This window comes from Gadus morhua, chromosome 19 (genome assembly GCF_902167405.1).
Source record: "Gadus morhua chromosome 19, gadMor3.0, whole genome shotgun sequence".
Lineage (NCBI taxonomy): Eukaryota > Metazoa > Chordata > Actinopteri > Gadiformes > Gadidae > Gadus > Gadus morhua.
In genome coordinates, this window is record NC_044066.1 from 3092028 (window position 1) to 3109706 (window position 17679).

The following is a 17679-nucleotide window of genomic DNA, read 5'->3' on the forward strand; positions in this document are numbered from 1 at the left end:
TTCCAGAGCCTGGGTGCTGAACAGCTGAATGACCGGGCACCCATTGAAGTGAGTCGTGATGTGGGGATACATAGTAGTCCAGCAGAGGTTGAGCGGAGGGAGCGGGAGGGAGTGTATTCTTGGAGGAGGTCGCAGAGATAACTGGGGGCTAGGTTGTGGAGCGCTTTGTAGGTGATGAGGCTGGGGCTTGTAGCTAGGATGTTGCTGCTGCTGCTGCTGGGGCTTGTAGCTAGGATGTTGCTGCTGCTGCTGCTGGGGCTTGTAGCTAGGATTCTGCTGGGGCTTGTAGCTAGGATGTTGCTGCTGCTGGGGCTTGTAGCTAGGATGTTGCTGCTGCTGCTGGGGCTTGTAGCTAGGATGTTGCTGCTGCTGCTGGGGCTTGTAGCTAGGATGCTGCTGCTGCTGCTGCTCGCGCTTGTAGCTAGGATTCTGCTGCTGCGGCTTGTAGCTAGGATGCTGCTGCTGCTGGGGCTGGCCGTAGCTAGGCTCCTGTGGCTTGTAGCTAGAAGGCTGCTGGGGCTTTTAGCTAGAAGGCTGCTGGGGCTTGTAGCTAGAAGGCTGCTGCTGGGGCTTGTAGCTAGAAGGCTGCTGCTGGGGCTTGTAGCTAGAAGGCTGCTGCTGGGGCTTGTAGCTAGAAGGCTGCTGCTGGGGCTTGTAGCTAGGATGTTGTTGCTGCTGGGGCTTGTAGCTAGGATGTTGCTGCTGCTGCTGGGGCTTGTAGCTAGGATGTTGCTGCTGCTGCTGCTGCTGGGGCTTGTAGCTAGGATGTTGCTGCTGCTGCTGCTGCTGGGGCTTGTAGCTAGGATGTTGCTGCTGCTGCTGCTGGGGCTTGTAGCTAGGATGCTGCTGCTGCTGGGGCTTGTAGCTAGGATGCTGCTGCTGCTGCTGGGGCTTGTCGCTAGGATGCTGCTGCTGGGGCTTGTCGCTAGGATGCTGCTGCTGGGGCTTGTCGCTAGGATGCTGCTGCTGGGGCTTGTCGCTAGGATGCTGCTGCTGGGGCTTGTCGCTAGGATGCTGCTGCTGCTGCTGCTGCTGGGGCTTGTAGCTAGGATGCTGCTGCTGGGGTTTGTCGCTAGGATGCTGCTGCTGGGGTTTGTCGCTAGAATGCTGCTGCTGCTGGGGTTTGTCGCTAGCATGCTGCTGCTGCTGGGGTTTGTCGCTAGCATGCTGCTGCTGCTGGGGTTTGTCGCTAGCATGCTGCTGCTGGGGCTGTGGCTGGCCGTAGCCAGGCTCCTGTGGCTTGTAGCTAGAAGGCTGCTGGGGCTTGTAGCTAGAAGGCTGCTGGGGCTTGTAGCTAGAAGGCTGCTGCTGGGGCTTGTAGCTAGGATGTTGTTGCTGCTGGGTGTTGTAGCTAGGATGTTGCTGCTGCTGCTGGGGCTTGTAGCTAGGATGTTGCTGCTGCTGCTGGGGCTTGTAGCTAGGATGTTGCTGTTGCTGCTGCTGCTGGGGCTTGTAGCTAGGATGCTGCTGCTGCTGCTGGGGCTTGTAGCTAGGATGCTGCTGCTGGGGCTTGTCGCTAGGATATTGCTGCTGCTGGGGCTTGTCGCTAGGATATTGCTGCTGCTGGGGCTTGTCGCTAGGATATTGCTGCTGCTGCTGGGGCTTGTAGCTAGGATGTTGCTGCTGCTGCTGCTGCTGCTGGGGCTTGTAGCTAGGATGTTGCTGCTGCTGCTGCTGGGGCTGGGGCTTGTAGCTAGGATGTTGCTGCTGGGGCTTGTAGCTATGTTGTTGCTGCTGGGGCTTGTAGCTAGGATGTTGCTGCTGCGGCTGGGGCTTGTAGCTAGGATGCTGCAGGGGCTTGTAGCTAGGATGCTGCTGGGGCTTGTAGCTAGGATGTTGCTGCTGCTGCTGGGGCTTGTAGCTAGGATGTTGCTGCTGCTGCTGCTGGGGCTTGTAGCTAGGATGTTGCTGCTGCTGCTGCTGCTGCTGGGGCTTGTAGCTAGGATGTTGCTGCTGCTGGGGCTTGTAGCTAGGATGCTGCTGCTGCTGGGGCTGCTGCTGGGGCTTGTAGCTAGGATGTTGCTGCTGCTGCTGCTGGGGCTTGTAGCTAGGATGCTGTTGCTGCTGGGGCTTGTAGCTAGGATGCTGCTGCTGCTGGGGCTGGTCGCTAGGATGCTGCTGCTGCTGCTGGGGCTGGTCGCTAGGATGCTGCTGCTGCTGCTGGGGCTGGTCGCTAGGATGCTGCTGCTCGCGCTTGTAGCTAGGATTCTGCTGCTGCGGCTTGTAGCTAGGATGCTGCTGCTGCTGGGGGTGATCGTAGCTAGGCTTCTGTGGCTTGTAGCTAGAAGGTTGCTGTGGCTGGGGCTGGTAGCTAGGAGGTTGTTCCAACTGCTGCTGGGAATTGTAGCTAGGAGGCTGCTGCAGCCCATACGTAGGCATCTCCGGCTCAGCATATCCGATCCTGTAAGCTGTTATGCATACTTGTTAGCACATGGAAACCTGCCTATTTAAATTAATACTTTATCCTGAACTCACCATGTACTTGACACCCCACATCAAGGAGTAGAGACAATTGAAGTACCCTGTTATGTGAATACAAACATATTTTAACATGTCCATGCCACTGATGACAAAATAAAGTACTCCAAATAAAGAATTTACCTCATTATTAAAGCCATGGTTGAGCTGGCGAGCAACTGTAGTACGCCAGTGAGCCTGCCACTACAACTCCAGTGAAATGAGGAACGCTGCTGAAGCTTTAAAGAAGGACTCACATCTAATCCCATTCTGTTCTGGCACTGATTGGTTTGAAACAAGGTGCAACTCAATCATCATCAGTGTGCCTAATGAGTTGGAAGAGCAGACTTGACATCTATGCATGTTGTTCATGATGGAGTCCGCTGGTATCAGGATTATTAAACATGTATGATTGCACTGGAAGCACTATGATAGAGCGGGAAAACCCTATGGTGTCAGAGATCCACGCAGTGTTTGGTAGCAAAGTAGATGTGGATAAGTGTGGCTAGCAATGGTTAATCGCACCCCCCACCTAGTGGTTAACTAGGGCCTATTCTTCCTTGGACTAGTTGAGATTATCCTGCTCATGTTATTTTGAGTATTACATGATGTTGCTGCTTTAGTAGTAAAAAAAGACATAGCTCATGTATTGACTGTAGTTCCTGGGCTTGAGTAGTGTTGTGTTTCAGAGTGAGTGGGGGTCCCTGGACATCGTAGAGGAAGAGCTGATGGCGCCAGTCCTCATCTCAAGGACCCTTTAATCTGGTCCGGGCAGCTATGTTGAGTAGAAGCCTCATGCTAGAGGCGGAGCAGTAGGCCTGCCTGTTGATGCTCTTGTTATTCAGTTGTGTCTAAATGGGTGAACATTTGAGTTTCTGTAATGCCATGTGAATTTCAAAGATGTGATTTAAAAAACACATGACCTTGTCTTGAAAGTTTAAAGAGGCTGCTGGAGGCATGGGGCGGCTAGTAGCTGGATACTAAAGATCTACTACAAATGCTGTCCATGATGAACTGTAGTGTTGCATTTGGCCATTCAAAGCAGCTCAACCTGGAAAGGCATCAAAATGGGCATTCAGCCTAGCCAATGACGAATTTGACCATTTAAAATTCATATTTTTATTATTTGCTGTACACATATCAAATTTGGACAGTAAAACCATGTAATGGCAAGAACACATTTGCACAGTTCTTTGACCGCTTATCTTGCAGGATTTGATGGCATTTCCCAAGAAACGAACGTACACAATGTAATCTTCATAAGGTACAACTTTTGTGTTACTGCTTGTAGCTAGGAGAATGCTGCTGCTGCTGCCGCTGCTGTTGGGGCTTGTAGCTAGGCGGCTGCCGTTGTTGGGGCTTGTAGCTAGGCTGCTGCTGCTGCTGCTGGGGCTTGTAGCTAGGCTGCTGCTGCTGCTGCTGCTGCTGGGGGTTGTAGCTAGGCTGCTGCTGCTGCTGCTGCTGCTTGTCGCTATAATGCTGCTGCTGCTGGGGCTTGTCGCTAGGATGTTGCTGCTGCTGCTGGGGCTTGTCGCTAGGATGTTGCTGCTGCTGCTGGGGCTTGTACTTAGGATGTTGCTGCTGCTGCTGCTGCTGCGGCTTGTAGCTAGAATGCTGCTGCTGCTGCTGCTGCTGCTGGGGCTTGTAGCTAGGATGCTGCTGCTGGGGCTTGTAGCTAGGATGTTGCCGCTGCTCCTGCTGGGGCTGCTGGGTCTTGTAGCTAGGATGTTGCTGCTGCTGCTGCTGCTGGGGCTTGTAGCTAGGATGTTGCTGATCCTGGGGCTCGTAGCTAGGATGCTGCTGATCCTGGGGCTCGTAGCTAGGATGTTGCTGATCCTGGGGCTCGTAGCTAGGATGCTGCTGATCCTGGGGCTCGTAGCTAGGATGCTGCTGATCCTGGGGCTCGTAGCTAGGATGTTGCTGATGCTGCTGCTGCTGCTGCTGCTGGGGCTTGTAGCTAGGATGTTGCTGCTGCTGCCGCTGCTGGGGCTCGTAGCTAGGATGCTGCTGCTCCCCGGGCTCGTAGCTAGGATGCTGCTGCTCCTGGGGCTGCTGTTGCTGGTCGTAACTAGGCTCCTGTGGCTTATAGCTAGAAGTCTCCTGCTGGGGCTTGTAGCTAGGATGCTGCTGCTGGGGTTTGTCGCTAGGATGCTGCTGCTGGGGTTGTGGCTGGCCGTAGCTAGGCTCCTGTGGCTTGTAGCTAGAAGGCTGCTGGGGCTTGTAGCTAGAAGGCTGCTGGGGCTTGTAGCTAGAAGGCTGCTGGGGCTTGTAGCTAGAAGGCTGCTGGGGCTTGTAGCTAGGATGTTGCTGCTGCTGCTGGGGCTTGTAGCTAGGATGTTGCTGCTGCTGCTGCTGCTGCTGGGGCTTGTAGCTAGGATGTTGCTGCTGCTGCTGCTGCTGGGGCTTGTAGCTAGGATGTTGCTGCTGCTGCTGCTGCTGGGGCTTGTAGCTAGGATGTTGCTGCTGCTGGGGCTTGTAGCTAGGATGTTGCTGCTGCTTGTAGCTAGGATGTTGCTGCTGCTGGGGCTTGTAGCTAGGATGTTGCTGCTGCTGGGGCTTGTAGCTAGGATGTTGCTGCTGCTGGGGCTTGTAGCTAGGATGCTGCTGGGGCTTGTAGCTAGGATGCTGCTGGGGCTTGTAGCTAGGATGCTGCTGGGGCTTGTAGCTAGGATGTTGCTGCTGCTGGGGCTTGTAGCTAGGATGCTGCCGCTGCTGCTGGGGCTTGTAGCTAGGATGTTGCTGCTGCTGCTGGGGCTTGTAGCTAGGATGTTGCTGCTGCTGCTGGGGCTTGTAGCTAGGATGTTGCTGCTGCTGGGGCTTGTAGCTGGGATGCTGCTGGGGCTTGTAGCTAGGATGCTGCTGCTGCTGGGGCTTGTAGCTAGGATGCTGCTGCTGCTGCTGGGGCTTGTCGCTAGGATGCTGCTGGGGCTTGTCGCTAGGATGCTGCTGCTGCTGGGGCTTGTCGCTAGGATGCTGCTGCTGCTGCTGCTCGCGCTTGTAGCTAGGATTCTGCTGCTGCGGCTTGTAGCTAGGATGCTGCTGCTGCTGGGGGTGATCGTAGCTAGGCTTCTGTGGCTTGTAGCTAGAAGGTTGCTGTGGCTGGTAGCTAGGAGGTTGTTCCAACTGCTGCTGGGAATTGTAGCTAGGAGGCTGCTGCAGCCCATACGTAGGCATCTCCGGCTCAGCATACCCGATCCTGTAAGCTGTTATGCATACTTGTTAGCACATGGAAACCTGCCTATTTAAATTAATACTTTATCCTGAACTCACCATGTACTTGACACCCTACATCAAGGAGTAGAGACAATTGAAGTACCCTGTTATGTGAATACAAACATATTTTAACATGTCCATGCCACTGATGACAAAATAAAGTACTCCAAAATAAAGAATTTACCTCATTATTAAAGCCATGGTTGAGCTGGCGAGCAACTGTAGTACGCCGGTGAGCCTGCCACTACAACTCCAGTGAAATGAGGAACGCTGCTGAAGCTTTAAAGAAGGACTCACATCTAATCCCATTCTGTTCTGGCACTGATTGGTTTGAAACAAGGTGCAACTCAATCATAATCAGTGTGCCTAATGAGTTGGAAGAGCAGACTTGACATCTATGCATGTTGTTCATGATGGAGTCCGCTGGTATCAGGATTATTAAACATGTATGATTGCACTGGAAGCACTATGATAGAGCGGGAAAACCCTATGGTGTCAGAGATCCACGCAGTGTTTGGTAGCAAAGTAGATGTGGATAAGTGTGGCTAGCAATGGTTAATCACAACCCCCACCTAGTGGTTAACTAGGGCCTATTCTTCCTTGGACTAGTTGAGAGTATCCTGCATCATGTTATTTTGAGTATTACATGATGTTGCTGCTTTAGTAGTAAAAAAAGACATAGCTCATGTATTGACTGTAGTTCCTGGGCTTGAGTAGTGTTGTGTTTCAGAGTGAGTGGGGGTCCCTGGACATCGTAGAGGAAGAGCTGATGGCGCCAGTCCTCATCTCAAGGACCCTTTAACCTGGTCCGGGCAGCCATGTTGAGTAGAAGCCTCATGCTAGAGGCGGAGCAGTAGGCCTGTCTGTTGATGCTCTTGTTATTCAGTTGTGTCTAAATGGGTGAACATTTGAGTTTCTGTAATGCCATGTGAATTTCAAAGATGTGATTTAAAAAATACATGACCTTGTCTTGAAAGTTTAAAGAGGCTGCTGGAGGCATGGGGCGGCTTGTAGCTGGATACTAAAGATCTACTACAAATGCTGTCCATGAACTGTAGTGTTGCATTTGGCCATTCAAAGCAGCTCCACCTGGAAAGGCATCAAAATGGGCATTCAGCCTAGCCAATGACAAATTTGACCATTTAAAATTCATATTTTTATTATTTGCTGTGCACATATCAAATTTGGACAGTAAAACCATGTAATGGCAAGAACACATTTGCACAGTTCTTTGACCGCTTATCTTGCAGGATTTGATGGCATTTCCCAAGAAACGAACGTACACAATGTAATCTTCATAAGGTACAACTTTGGTGTTACTGCTTGTAGCTAGGAGAATGCTGCTGCTGCTGCCGCTGCTGTTGGGGCTTGTAGCTAGGCTGCTGCCGTTGTTGGGGCTTGTAGCTAGGCTGCTGCTGCTGGGGCTTGTAGCTTGGCTGCTGCTGCTGCTGCTGCTGCTGGGGCTTGTAGCTTGGCTGCTGCTGCTGCTGGGGCTTGTAGCTAGGCTGCTGCTGCGGCTGGTAGCTAGGCTGCTGCTGCTGCTGCTGGGGCTGCTGGGGGTTGTAGCTAGGCTGCTGCTGCTGCTGCTGCTGCTTGTCGCTAGGCTGCTGCTGCTGCTGCTCGTCGCCAGGATGCTGCTGCTGCTGCTGCTGCTGCTGCTTGTCGCTAGGATGCTGCTGCTGCGGCTTGTCGCTATAATGCTGCTGCTGCTGCTGGGGCTTGTCGCTAGAATGTTGCTGCTGCTGCTGCTGGGGCTTGTCGCTAGGATGTTGCTGCTGCTGCTGCTGCTGGGGCTTGTCGCTAGGATGTTGCTGCTGCTGCTGCTGCTGGGGCTTGTAGCTAGGATGCTGCTGCTGCTGCTGCTGCTGGGGCTTGTAGCTTGGCTGCTGCTGCTGCTGCTGCTGGGGCTTGTAGCTAGGCTGCTGCCGTTGTTGGGGCTTGTAGCTTGGCTGCTGCTGCTGCTGCTGCTGCTGGGGCTTGTAGCTAGGCTGCTGCCGTTGTTGGGGCTTGTAGCTAGGCTGCTGCTGCTGGGGCTTGTAGCTTGGCTGCTGCTGCTGCTGCTGCTGCTGCTGCTGCTGGGGCTTGTAGCTTGGCTGCTGCTGCTGCTGCTGGGGCTTGTAGCTTGGCTGCTGCTGCGGCTGGTAGCTAGGCTGCTGCTGCTGCTGCTGGGGCTTGTAGCTAGGCTGCTGCTCGCTAGGCTGCTGCTGCTGCTGCTCGTCGCCAGGATGCTGCTGCTGCTGCTGCTTGTCGCTAGGATGCTGCTGCTGCGGCTTGTCGCTATGATGCTGCTGCTGCTGCTGGGGCTTGTCGCTAGGATGTTGCTGCTGCTGCTGCTGGGGCTTGTCGCTAGGATGTTGCTGCTGCTGCTGCTGCTGCTGCTGGGGCTTGTAGCTAGGATGCTGCTGCTGCTGGGGCTTGTAGCTTGGATGCTGCTGCTGGGGCTTGTAGCTAGGATGTTGCTGCTGGGGCTGCTGGGGCTGCTGGGTCTTGTAGCTAGGATGTTGCTGCTGCTGCTGCTGGGGCTTGTAGCTAGGATGTTGCTGATCCTGGGGCTCGTAGCTAGGATGCTGCTGATCCTGGGGCTCGTAGCTAGGATGCTGCTGATCCTGGGGCTCGTAGCTAGGACGCTGCTGATCCTGGGGCTCGTAGCTAGGATGCTGCTGCTGCTGCTGGGGCTCGTAGCTAGGATTGCTGCTGCTGCTGCTGGGGCTCGTAGCTAGGATGCTGCTGCTCCTGGGGCTGCTGTTGCTGGTCGTAACTAGGCTCCTGTGGCTTATAGCTAGAAGTCTCCTGCTGGGGCTTGTAGCTAGGATACTGCTGCTGGGGTTTGTCGCTAGGATGCTGCTGCTGGGGCTGTGGCTGGCCGTAGCTAGGCTCCTGTGGCTTGTAGCTAGAAGGCTGCTGGGGCTTGTAGCTAGGATGTTGCTGCTGCTGCTGGGGCTTGTAGCTAGGATGTTGCTGCTGCTGCTGCTGCTGGGGCTTGTAGCTAGGATGTTGCTGCTGCTGCTGCTGCTGGGGCTTGTAGCTAGGATACTGCTGTTGCTGCTGGGGCTTGTAGCTAGGATGCTGCTGTTGCTGCTGCTGCTGCTGGGGCTTGTCGCTAGGATGCTGCTGCTGGGGCTTGTCGCTAGGATATTGCTGCTGCTGCTGCTGGGGCTTGTAGCTAGGATGTTGCTGCTGCTGCTGGGGCTTGTAGCTAGGATGTTGCTGCTGCTGCTGCTGCTGAGGCTGGGGCTTGTAGCTAGGATGTTGCTGCTGGGGCTTGTAGCTAGGTTGTTGCTGCTGGGGCTTGTAGCTAGGATGTTGCTGCTGCGGCTGGGGCTTGTAGCTAGGATGCTGCTGGGGCTTGTAGCTAGGATGCTGCTGGGGCTTGTAGCTAGGATGCTGCTGGGGCTTGTAGCTAGGATGTTGCTGCTGCTGCTGGGGCTTGTAGCTAGGATGTTGCTGCTGCTGCTGGGGCTTGTAGCTAGGATGTTGCTGCTGCTGGGGCTTGTAGCTAGGATGCTGCTGCTGCTGCTGCTGGGGCTTGTAGCTAGGATGTTGCTGCTGCTGCTGGGGCTTGTAGCTAGGATGCTGTTGCTGCTGCTGGGGCTTGTAGCTAGGATGCTGCTGCTGCTGGGGCTTGTAGCTAGGATGCTGCTGCTGCTGGGGCTGGTCGCTAGGATGCTGCTGCTGCTGGGGCTGGTCGCTAGGATGCTGCTGCTGCTGGGGCTTGTAGCTAGGATGCTGCTGCTCGCGCTTGTAGCTAGGATTCTGCTGCTGCGGCTTGTAGCTAAGATGCTGCTGCTGCTGGGGGTGATCGTAGCTAGGCTTCTGTGGCTTGTAGCTAGAAGGTTGCTGTGGCTGGGGCTGGTAGCTAGGAGGTTGTTCCAACTGCTGCTGGGAATTGTAGCTAGGAGGCTGCTGCAGCCCATACGTAGGCATCTCCGGCTCAGCATACCCGATCCTGTAAGCTGTTATGCATACTTGTTAGCACATGGAAACCTGCCTATTTAAATTAATACTTTATCCTGAACTCACCATGTACTTGACACCCTACATCAAGGAGTAGAGACAATTGAAGTACCCTGTTATGTGAATACAAACATATTTTAACATGTCCATGCCACTGATCACAAAGTAAAAAGTACTCCAAAATAGAGAATTTACCTCATTATTAAAGCCATGGTTGAGCTGGCGAGCAACTGTAGTACGCCGGTGAGCCTGCCACTACAACTCCAGTGAAATGAGGAACGCTGCTGAAGCTTTAAAGAAGGACTCACATCTAATCCCATTCTGTTCTGGCACTGATTGGTTTGAAACAAGGTGCAACTCAATCATAATCAGTGTGCCTAATGAGTTGGAAGAGCAGACTTGACATCTATGCATGTTGTTCATGATGGAGTCCGCTGGTATCAGGATTATTAAACATGTATGATTGCACTGGAAGCACTATGATAGAGCGGGAAAACCCTATGGTGTCAGAGATCCACGCAGTGTTTGGTAGCAAAGTAGATGTGGATAAGTGTGGCTAGCAATGGTTAATCACAACCCCCACCTAGTGGTTAACTAGGGCCTATTCTTCCTTGGACTAGTTGAGAGTATCCTGCTCATGTTATTTTGAGTATTACATGATGTTGCTGCTTTAGTAGTAAAAAAAGACATAGCTCATGTATTGACTGTAGTTCCTGGGCTTGAGTAGTGTTGTGTTTCAGAGTGAGTGGGGGTCCCTGGACATCGTAGAGGAAGAGCTGATGGCGCCAGTCCTCATCTCAAGGACCCTTTAACCTGGTCCGGGCAGCCATGTTGAGTAGAAGCCTCATGCTAGAGGCGGAGCAGTAGGCCTGTCTGTTGATGCTCTTGTTATTCAGTTGTGTCTAAATGGGTGAACATTTGAGTTTCTGTAATGCCATGTGAATTTCAAAGATGTGATTTAAAAAACACATGACCTTGTCTTGAAAGTTTAAAGAGGCTGCTGGAGGCATGGGGCGGCTTGTAGCTGGATACTAAAGATCTACTACAAATGCTGTCCATGAACTGTAGTGTTGCATTTGGCCATTCAAAGCAGCTCCACCTGGAAAGGCATCAAAATGGGCATTCAGCCTAGCCAATGACAAATTTGACCATTTAAAATTCATATTTTTATTATTTGCTGTGCACATATCAAATTTGGACAGTAAAACCATGTAATGGCAAGAACACATTTGCACAGTTCTTTGACCGCTTATCTTGCAGGATTTGATGGCATTTCCCAAGAAACGAACGTACACAATGTAATCTTCATAAGGTACAACTTTGGTGTTACTGCTTGTAGCTAGGAGAATGCTGCTGCTGCTGCCGCTGCTGTTGGGGCTTGTAGCTAGGCTGCTGCCGTTGTTGGGGCTTGTAGCTAGGCTGCTGCTGCTGGGGCTTGTAGCTTGGCTGCTGCTGCTGCTGGGGCTTGTAGCTTGGCTGCTGCTGCTGCTGGGGGTTGTAGCTAGGCTGCTGCTGCTGCTGCTGCTTGTCGCTAGGCTGCTGCTGCTGCTGCTGCTCGTCGCCAGGATGCTGCTGCTGCTGCTGCTTGTCGCTAGGATGCTGCTGCTGCTGCGGCTTGTCGCTAGGATGCTGCTGCTGCTGCTGGGGCTTGTCGCTAGGATGTTGCTGCTGCTGCTGCTGGGGCTTGTCGCTAGGATGTTGCTGCTGCTGCTGCTGCTGCTGGGGCTTGTAGCTAGGATGCTGCTGCTGCTGCTGCTGGGGCTTGTAGCTTGGATGCTGCTGCTGGGGCTTGTAGCTAGGATGTTGCTGCTGGGGCTGCTGGGGCTGCTGGGTCTTGTAGCTAGGATGTTGCTGCTGCTGCTGCTGGGGCTTGTAGCTAGGATGTTGCTGATCCTGGGGCTCGTAGCTAGGATGCTGCTGATCCTGGGGCTCGTAGCTAGGATGCTGCTGATCCTGGGGCTCGTAGCTAGGACGCTGCTGATCCTGGGGCTCGTAGCTAGGATGCTGCTGCTGCTGCTGGGGCTCGTAGCTAGGATGCTGCTGCTGCTGCTGGGGCTCGTAGCTAGGATGCTGCTGCTCCTGGGGCTGCTGTTGCTGGTCGTAACTAGGCTCCTGTGGCTTATAGCTAGAAGTCTCCTGCTGGGGCTTGTAGCTAGGATACTGCTGCTGGGGTTTGTCGCTAGGATGCTGCTGCTGGGGCTGTGGCTGGCCGTAGCTAGGCTCCTGTGGCTTGTAGCTAGAAGGCTGCTGGGGCTTGTAGCTAGGATGTTGCTGCTGCTGCTGGGGCTTGTAGCTAGGATGTTGCTGCTGCTGCTGCTGCTGGGGCTTGTAGGTAGGATGTTGCTGCTGCTGCTGCTGCTGGGGCTTGTAGCTAGGATACTGCTGTTGCTGCTGGGGCTTGTAGCTAGGATGCTGCTGTTGCTGCTGCTGCTGCTGGGGCTTGTCGCTAGGATGCTGCTGCTGGGGCTTGTCGCTAGGATATTGCTGCTGCTGCTGCTGGGGCTTGTAGCTAGGATGTTGCTGCTGCTGCTGGGGCTTGTAGCTAGGATGTTGCTGCTGCTGCTGCTGCTGAGGCTGGGGCTTGTAGCTAGGATGTTGCTGCTGGGGCTTGTAGCTAGGTTGTTGCTGCTGGGGCTTGTAGCTAGGATGTTGCTGCTGCGGCTGGGGCTTGTAGCTAGGATGCTGCTGGGGCTTGTAGCTAGGATGCTGCTGGGGCTTGTAGCTAGGATGCTGCTGGGGCTTGTAGCTAGGATGTTGCTGCTGCTGCTGGGGCTTGTAGCTAGGATGTTGCTGCTGCTGCTGGGGCTTGTAGCTAGGATGTTGCTGCTGCTGGGGCTTGTAGCTAGGATGCTGCTGCTGCTGCTGCTGCTGGGGCTTGTAGCTAGGATGTTGCTGCTGCTGCTGGGGCTTGTAGCTAGGATGCTGTTGCTGCTGCTGGGGCTTGTAGCTAGGATGCTGCTGCTGCTGGGGCTTGTAGCTAGGATGCTGCTGCTGCTGGGGCTGGTCGCTAGGATGCTGCTGCTGCTGGGGCTGGTCGCTAGGATGCTGCTGCTGCTGGGGCTTGTAGCTAGGATGCTGCTGCTCGCGCTTGTAGCTAGGATTCTGCTGCTGCGGCTTGTAGCTAAGATGCTGCTGCTGCTGGGGGTGATCGTAGCTAGGCTTCTGTGGCTTGTAGCTAGAAGGTTGCTGTGGCTGGGGCTGGTAGCTAGGAGGTTGTTCCAACTGCTGCTGGGAATTGTAGCTAGGAGGCTGCTGCAGCCCATACGTAGGCATCTCCGGCTCAGCATACCCGATCCTGTAAGCTGTTATGCATACTTGTTAGCACATGGAAACCTGCCTATTTAAATTAATACTTTATCCTGAACTCACCATGTACTTGACACCCTACATCAAGGAGTAGAGACAATTGAAGTACCCTGTTATGTGAATACAAACATATTTTAACATGTCCATGCCACTGATGACAAAATAAAGTACTCCAAAATAAAGAATTTACCTCATTATTAAAGCCATGGTTGAGCTGGCGAGCAACTGTAGTACGCCGGTGAGCCTGCCACTACAACTCCAGTGAAATGAGGAACGCTGCTGAAGCTTTAAAGAAGGACTCACATCTAATCCCATTCTGTTCTGGCACTGATTGGTTTGAAACAAGGTGCAACTCAATCATAATCAGTGTGCCTAATGAGTTGGAAGAGCAGACTTGACATCTATGCATGTTGTTCATGATGGAGTCCGCTGGTATCAGGATTATTAAACATGTATGATTGCACTGGAAGCACTATGATAGAGCGGGAAAACCCTATGGTGTCAGAGATCCACGCAGTGTTTGGTAGCAAAGTAGATGTGGATAAGTGTGGCTAGCAATGGTTAATCACAACCCCCACCTAGTGGTTAACTAGGGCCTATTCTTCCTTGGACTAGTTGAGAGTATCCTGCTCATGTTATTTTGAGTATTACATGATGTTGCTGCTTTAGTAGTAAAAAAAGACATAGCTCATGTATTGACTGTAGTTCCTGGGCTTGAGTAGTGTTGTGTTTCAGAGTGAGTGGGGGTCCCTGGACATCGTAGAGGAAGAGCTGATGGCGCCAGTCCTCATCTCAAGGACCCTTTAACCTGGTCCGGGCAGCCATGTTGAGTAGAAGCCTCATGCTAGAGGCGGAGCAGTAGGCCTGTCTGTTGATGCTCTTGTTATTCAGTTGTGTCTAAATGGGTGAACATTTGAGTTTCTGTAATGCCATGTGAATTTCAAAGATGTGATTTAAAAAACACATGACCTTGTCTTGAAAGTTTAAAGAGGCTGCTGGAGGCATGGGGCGGCTTGTAGCTGGATACTAAAGATCTACTACAAATGCTGTCCATGAACTGTAGTGTTGCATTTGGCCATTCAAAGCAGCTCCACCTGGAAAGGCATCAAAATGGGCATTCAGCCTAGCCAATGACAAATTTGACCATTTAAAATTCATATTTTTATTATTTGCTGTGCACATATCAAATTTGGACAGTAAAACCATGTAATGGCAAGAACACATTTGCACAGTTCTTTGACCGCTTATCTTGCAGGATTTGATGGCATTTCCCAAGAAACGAACGTACACAATGTAATCTTCATAAGGTACAACTTTGGTGTTACTGCTTGTAGCTAGGAGAATGCTGCTGCTGCTGCCGCTGCTGTTGGGGCTTGTAGCTAGGCTGCTGCCGTTGTTGGGGCTTGTAGCTAGGCTGCTGCTGCTGGGGCTTGTAGCTTGGCTGCTGCTGCTGCTGGGGCTTGTAGCTTGGCTGCTGCTGCTGCTGGGGCTTGTAGCTAGGCTGCTGCTGCTGCTGGGGCTTGTAGCTAGGCTGCTGCTGCTGCTGCTGGGGCTGGTAGCTAGGCTGCTGCTGCTGGGGCTGGTGCTGCTGGGGGTTGTAGCTAGGCTGCTGCTGCTGCTGCTGCTTGTCGCTAGGCTGCTGCTGCTGCTGCTGCTCGTCGCCAGGATGCTGCTGCTGCGGCTTGTCGCTATAATGCTGCTGCTGCTGCTGGGGCTTGTCGCTATGTTGCTGCTGCTGCTGCTGGGGCTTGTCGCTAGGATGTTGCTGCTGCTGCTGCTGGGGCTTGTAGCTAGGATGCTGCTGCTGCTGCTGCTGGGGCTTGTAGCTTGGATGCTGCTGCTGGGGCTTGTAGCTAGGATGTTGCTGCTGGGGCTGCTGGGGCTGCTGGGTCTTGTAGCTAGGATGTTGCTGCTGCTGCTGCTGGGGCTTGTAGCTAGGATGTTGCTGATCCTGGGGCTCGTAGCTAGGATGCTGCTGATCCTGGGGCTCGTAGCTAGGATGCTGCTGATCCTGGGGCTCGTAGCTAGGACGCTGCTGATCCTGGGGCTCGTAGCTAGGATGCTGCTGCTGCTGCTGGGGCTCGTAGCTAGGATGCTGCTGCTGGGGCTCGTAGCTAGGATGCTGCTGCTCCTGGGGCTGCTGTTGCTGGTCGTAACTAGGCTCCTGTGGCTTATAGCTAGAAGTCTCCTGCTGGGGCTTGTAGCTAGGATACTGCTGCTGGGGTTTGTCGCTAGGATGCTGCTGCTGGGGCTGTGGCTGGCCGTAGCTAGGCTCCTGTGGCTTGTAGCTAGAAGGCTGCTGGGGCTTGTAGCTAGGATGTTGCTGCTGCTGCTGGGGCTTGTAGCTAGGATGTTGCTGCTGCTGCTGCTGCTGGGGCTTGTAGCTAGGATGTTGCTGCTGCTGCTGCTGCTGGGGCTTGTAGCTAGGATGTTGCTGTTGCTGCTGGGGCTTGTAGCTAGGATACTGCTGTTGCTGCTGCTGCTGCTGGGGCTTGTCGCTAGGATGCTGCTGCTGGGGCTTGTCGCTAGGATATTGCTGCTGCTGCTGCTGCTGGGGCTTGTAGCTAGGATGTTGCTGCTGCTGCTGGGGCTTGTAGCTAGGATGTTGCTGCTGCTGCTGCTGCTGGGGCTGGGGCTTGTAGCTAGGATGTTGCTGCTGGGGCTTGTAGCTAGGTTGTTGCTGCTGGGGCTTGTAGCTAGGATGTTGCTGCTGCGGCTGGGGCTTGTAGCTAGGATGCTGCTGGGGCTTGTAGCTAGGATGCTGCTGGGGCTTGTAGCTAGGATGTTGCTGCTGCTGCTGGGGCTTGTAGCTAGGATGTTGCTGCTGCTGCTGGGGCTTGTAGCTAGGATGTTGCTGCTGCTGCTGCTGCTGCTGGGGCTTGTAGCTAGGATGTTGCTGCTGCTGGGGCTTGTAGCTAGGATGCTGCTGCTGCTGCTGGGGCTTGTAGCTAGGATGTTGCTGCTGCTGCTGGGGCTTGTAGCTAGGATGCTGTTGCTGCTGGGGCTTGTAGCTAGGATGCTGCTGCTGCTGGGGCTTGTAGCTAGGATGCTGCTGCTGCTGGGGCTGGTCGCTAGGATGCTGCTGCTGCTGGGGCTTGTAGCTAGGATGCTGCTGCTCGCGCTTGTAGCTAGGATTCTGCTGCTGCGGCTTGTAGCTAAGATGCTGCTGCTGCTGGGGGTGATCGTAGCTAGGCTTCTGTGGCTTGTAGCTAGAAGGTTGCTGTGGCTGGGGCTGGTAGCTAGGAGGTTGTTCCAACTGCTGCTGGGAATTGTAGCTAGGAGGCTGCTGCAGCCCATACGTAGGCATCTCCGGCTCAGCATACCCGATCCTGTAAGCTGTTATACATACTTGTTAGCACATGGAAACCTGCCTATTTAAATTAATACTTTATCCTGAACTCACCATGTACTTTACACCCTACATCAAGGAGTAGAGACAATTGAAGTACCCTGTTATGTGAATACAAACATATTTTAACATGTCCATGCCACTGATGACAAAATAAAGTACTCCAAAATAAAGAATTTACCTCATTATTAAAGCCATGGTTGAGCTGGCGAGCAACTGTAGTACGCCGGTGAGCCTGCCACTACAACTCCAGTGAAATGAGGAACGCTGCTGAAGCTTTAAAGAAGGACTCACATCTAATCCCATTCTGTTCTGGCACTGATTGGTTTGAAACAAGGTGCAACTCAATCATAATCAGTGTGCCTAATGAGTTGGAAGAGCAGACTTGACATCTATGCATGTTGTTCATGATGGAGTCCGCTGGTATCAGGATTATTAAACATGTATGATTGCACTGGAAGCACTATGATAGAGCGGGAAAACCCTATGGTGTCAGAGATCCACGCAGTGTTTGGTAGCAAAGTAGATGTGGATAAGTGTGGCTAGCAATGGTTAATCACAACCCCCACCTAGTGGTTAACTAGGGCCTATTTTTCCTTGGACTAGTTGAGAGTATCCTGCTCATGTTATTTTGAGCATTACATGATGTTGCTGCTTTAGTAGTAAAAAAAGACATAGCTCATGTATTGACTGTAGTTCCTGGGCTTGAGTAGTGTTGTGTTTCAGAGTGAGTGGGGGTCCCTGGACATCGTAGAGGAAGAGCTGATGGCGCCAGTCCTCATCTCAAGGACCCTTTAACCTGGTCCGGGCAGCCATGTTGAGTAGAAGCCTCATGCTAGAGGCGGAGCAGTAGGCCTGTCTGTTGATGCTCTTGTTATTCAGCTGTGTCTAAATGGGTGAACATTTGAGTTTCTGTAATGCCATGTGAATTTCAAAGATGTGATTTAAAAAACACATGACCTTGTCTTGAAAGTTTAAAGAGGCTGCTGGAGGCATGGGGCGGCTTGTAGCTGGATACTAAAGATCTACTACAAATGCTGTCCATGAACTGTAGTGTTGCATTTGGCCATTCAAAGCAGCTCCACCTGGAAAGGCATCAAAATGGGCATTCAGCCTAGCCAATGACAAATTTGACCATTTAAAATTCATATTTTTATTATTTGCTGTGCACATATCAAATTTGGACAGTAAAACCATGTAATGGCAAGAACACATTTGCACAGTTCTTTGACCGCTTATCTTGCAGGATTTGATGGCATTTCCCAAGAAACGAACGTACACAATGTAATCTTCATAAGGTACAACTTTGGTGTTACTGCTTGTAGCTAGGAGAATGCTGCTGCTGCTGCCGCTGCTGTTGGGGCTTGTAGCTAGGCTGCTGCCGTTGTTTGGGCTTGTAG

The 17679-nt window shown here is 52.8% G+C and overlaps 1 protein-coding gene and 1 long non-coding RNA gene across 2 annotated transcripts; both read right to left on the reverse strand.

Annotated features, from left to right (window-relative positions):
- Positions 1–2223: 2223 nt before the first annotated feature.
- On the reverse strand, positions 2224–2661 carry LOC115532464 (uncharacterized). The gene is made up of 3 exons (XR_003974038.1): positions 2602–2661; positions 2476–2522; positions 2224–2408 (listed from the first exon to the last, which is right to left on the reverse strand). It is a non-coding gene; the product is annotated as an uncharacterized LOC115532464 (long non-coding RNA).
- Positions 2662–6457: 3796 nt separating this feature from the next.
- On the reverse strand, positions 6458–9927 carry LOC115532622 (activating signal cointegrator 1 complex subunit 2 homolog). The gene is made up of 4 exons (XM_030342497.1): positions 9820–9927; positions 9691–9737; positions 9308–9623; positions 6458–6473 (listed from the first exon to the last, which is right to left on the reverse strand). The coding sequence occupies exons 1-4, from the start codon at positions 9834–9836 to the stop codon at positions 6458–6460; spliced, it is 396 nt and encodes a 131-aa protein (XP_030198357.1). The 5' UTR covers positions 9837–9927.
- Between the last annotated feature and the right edge of the window lie 7752 nt (positions 9928–17679).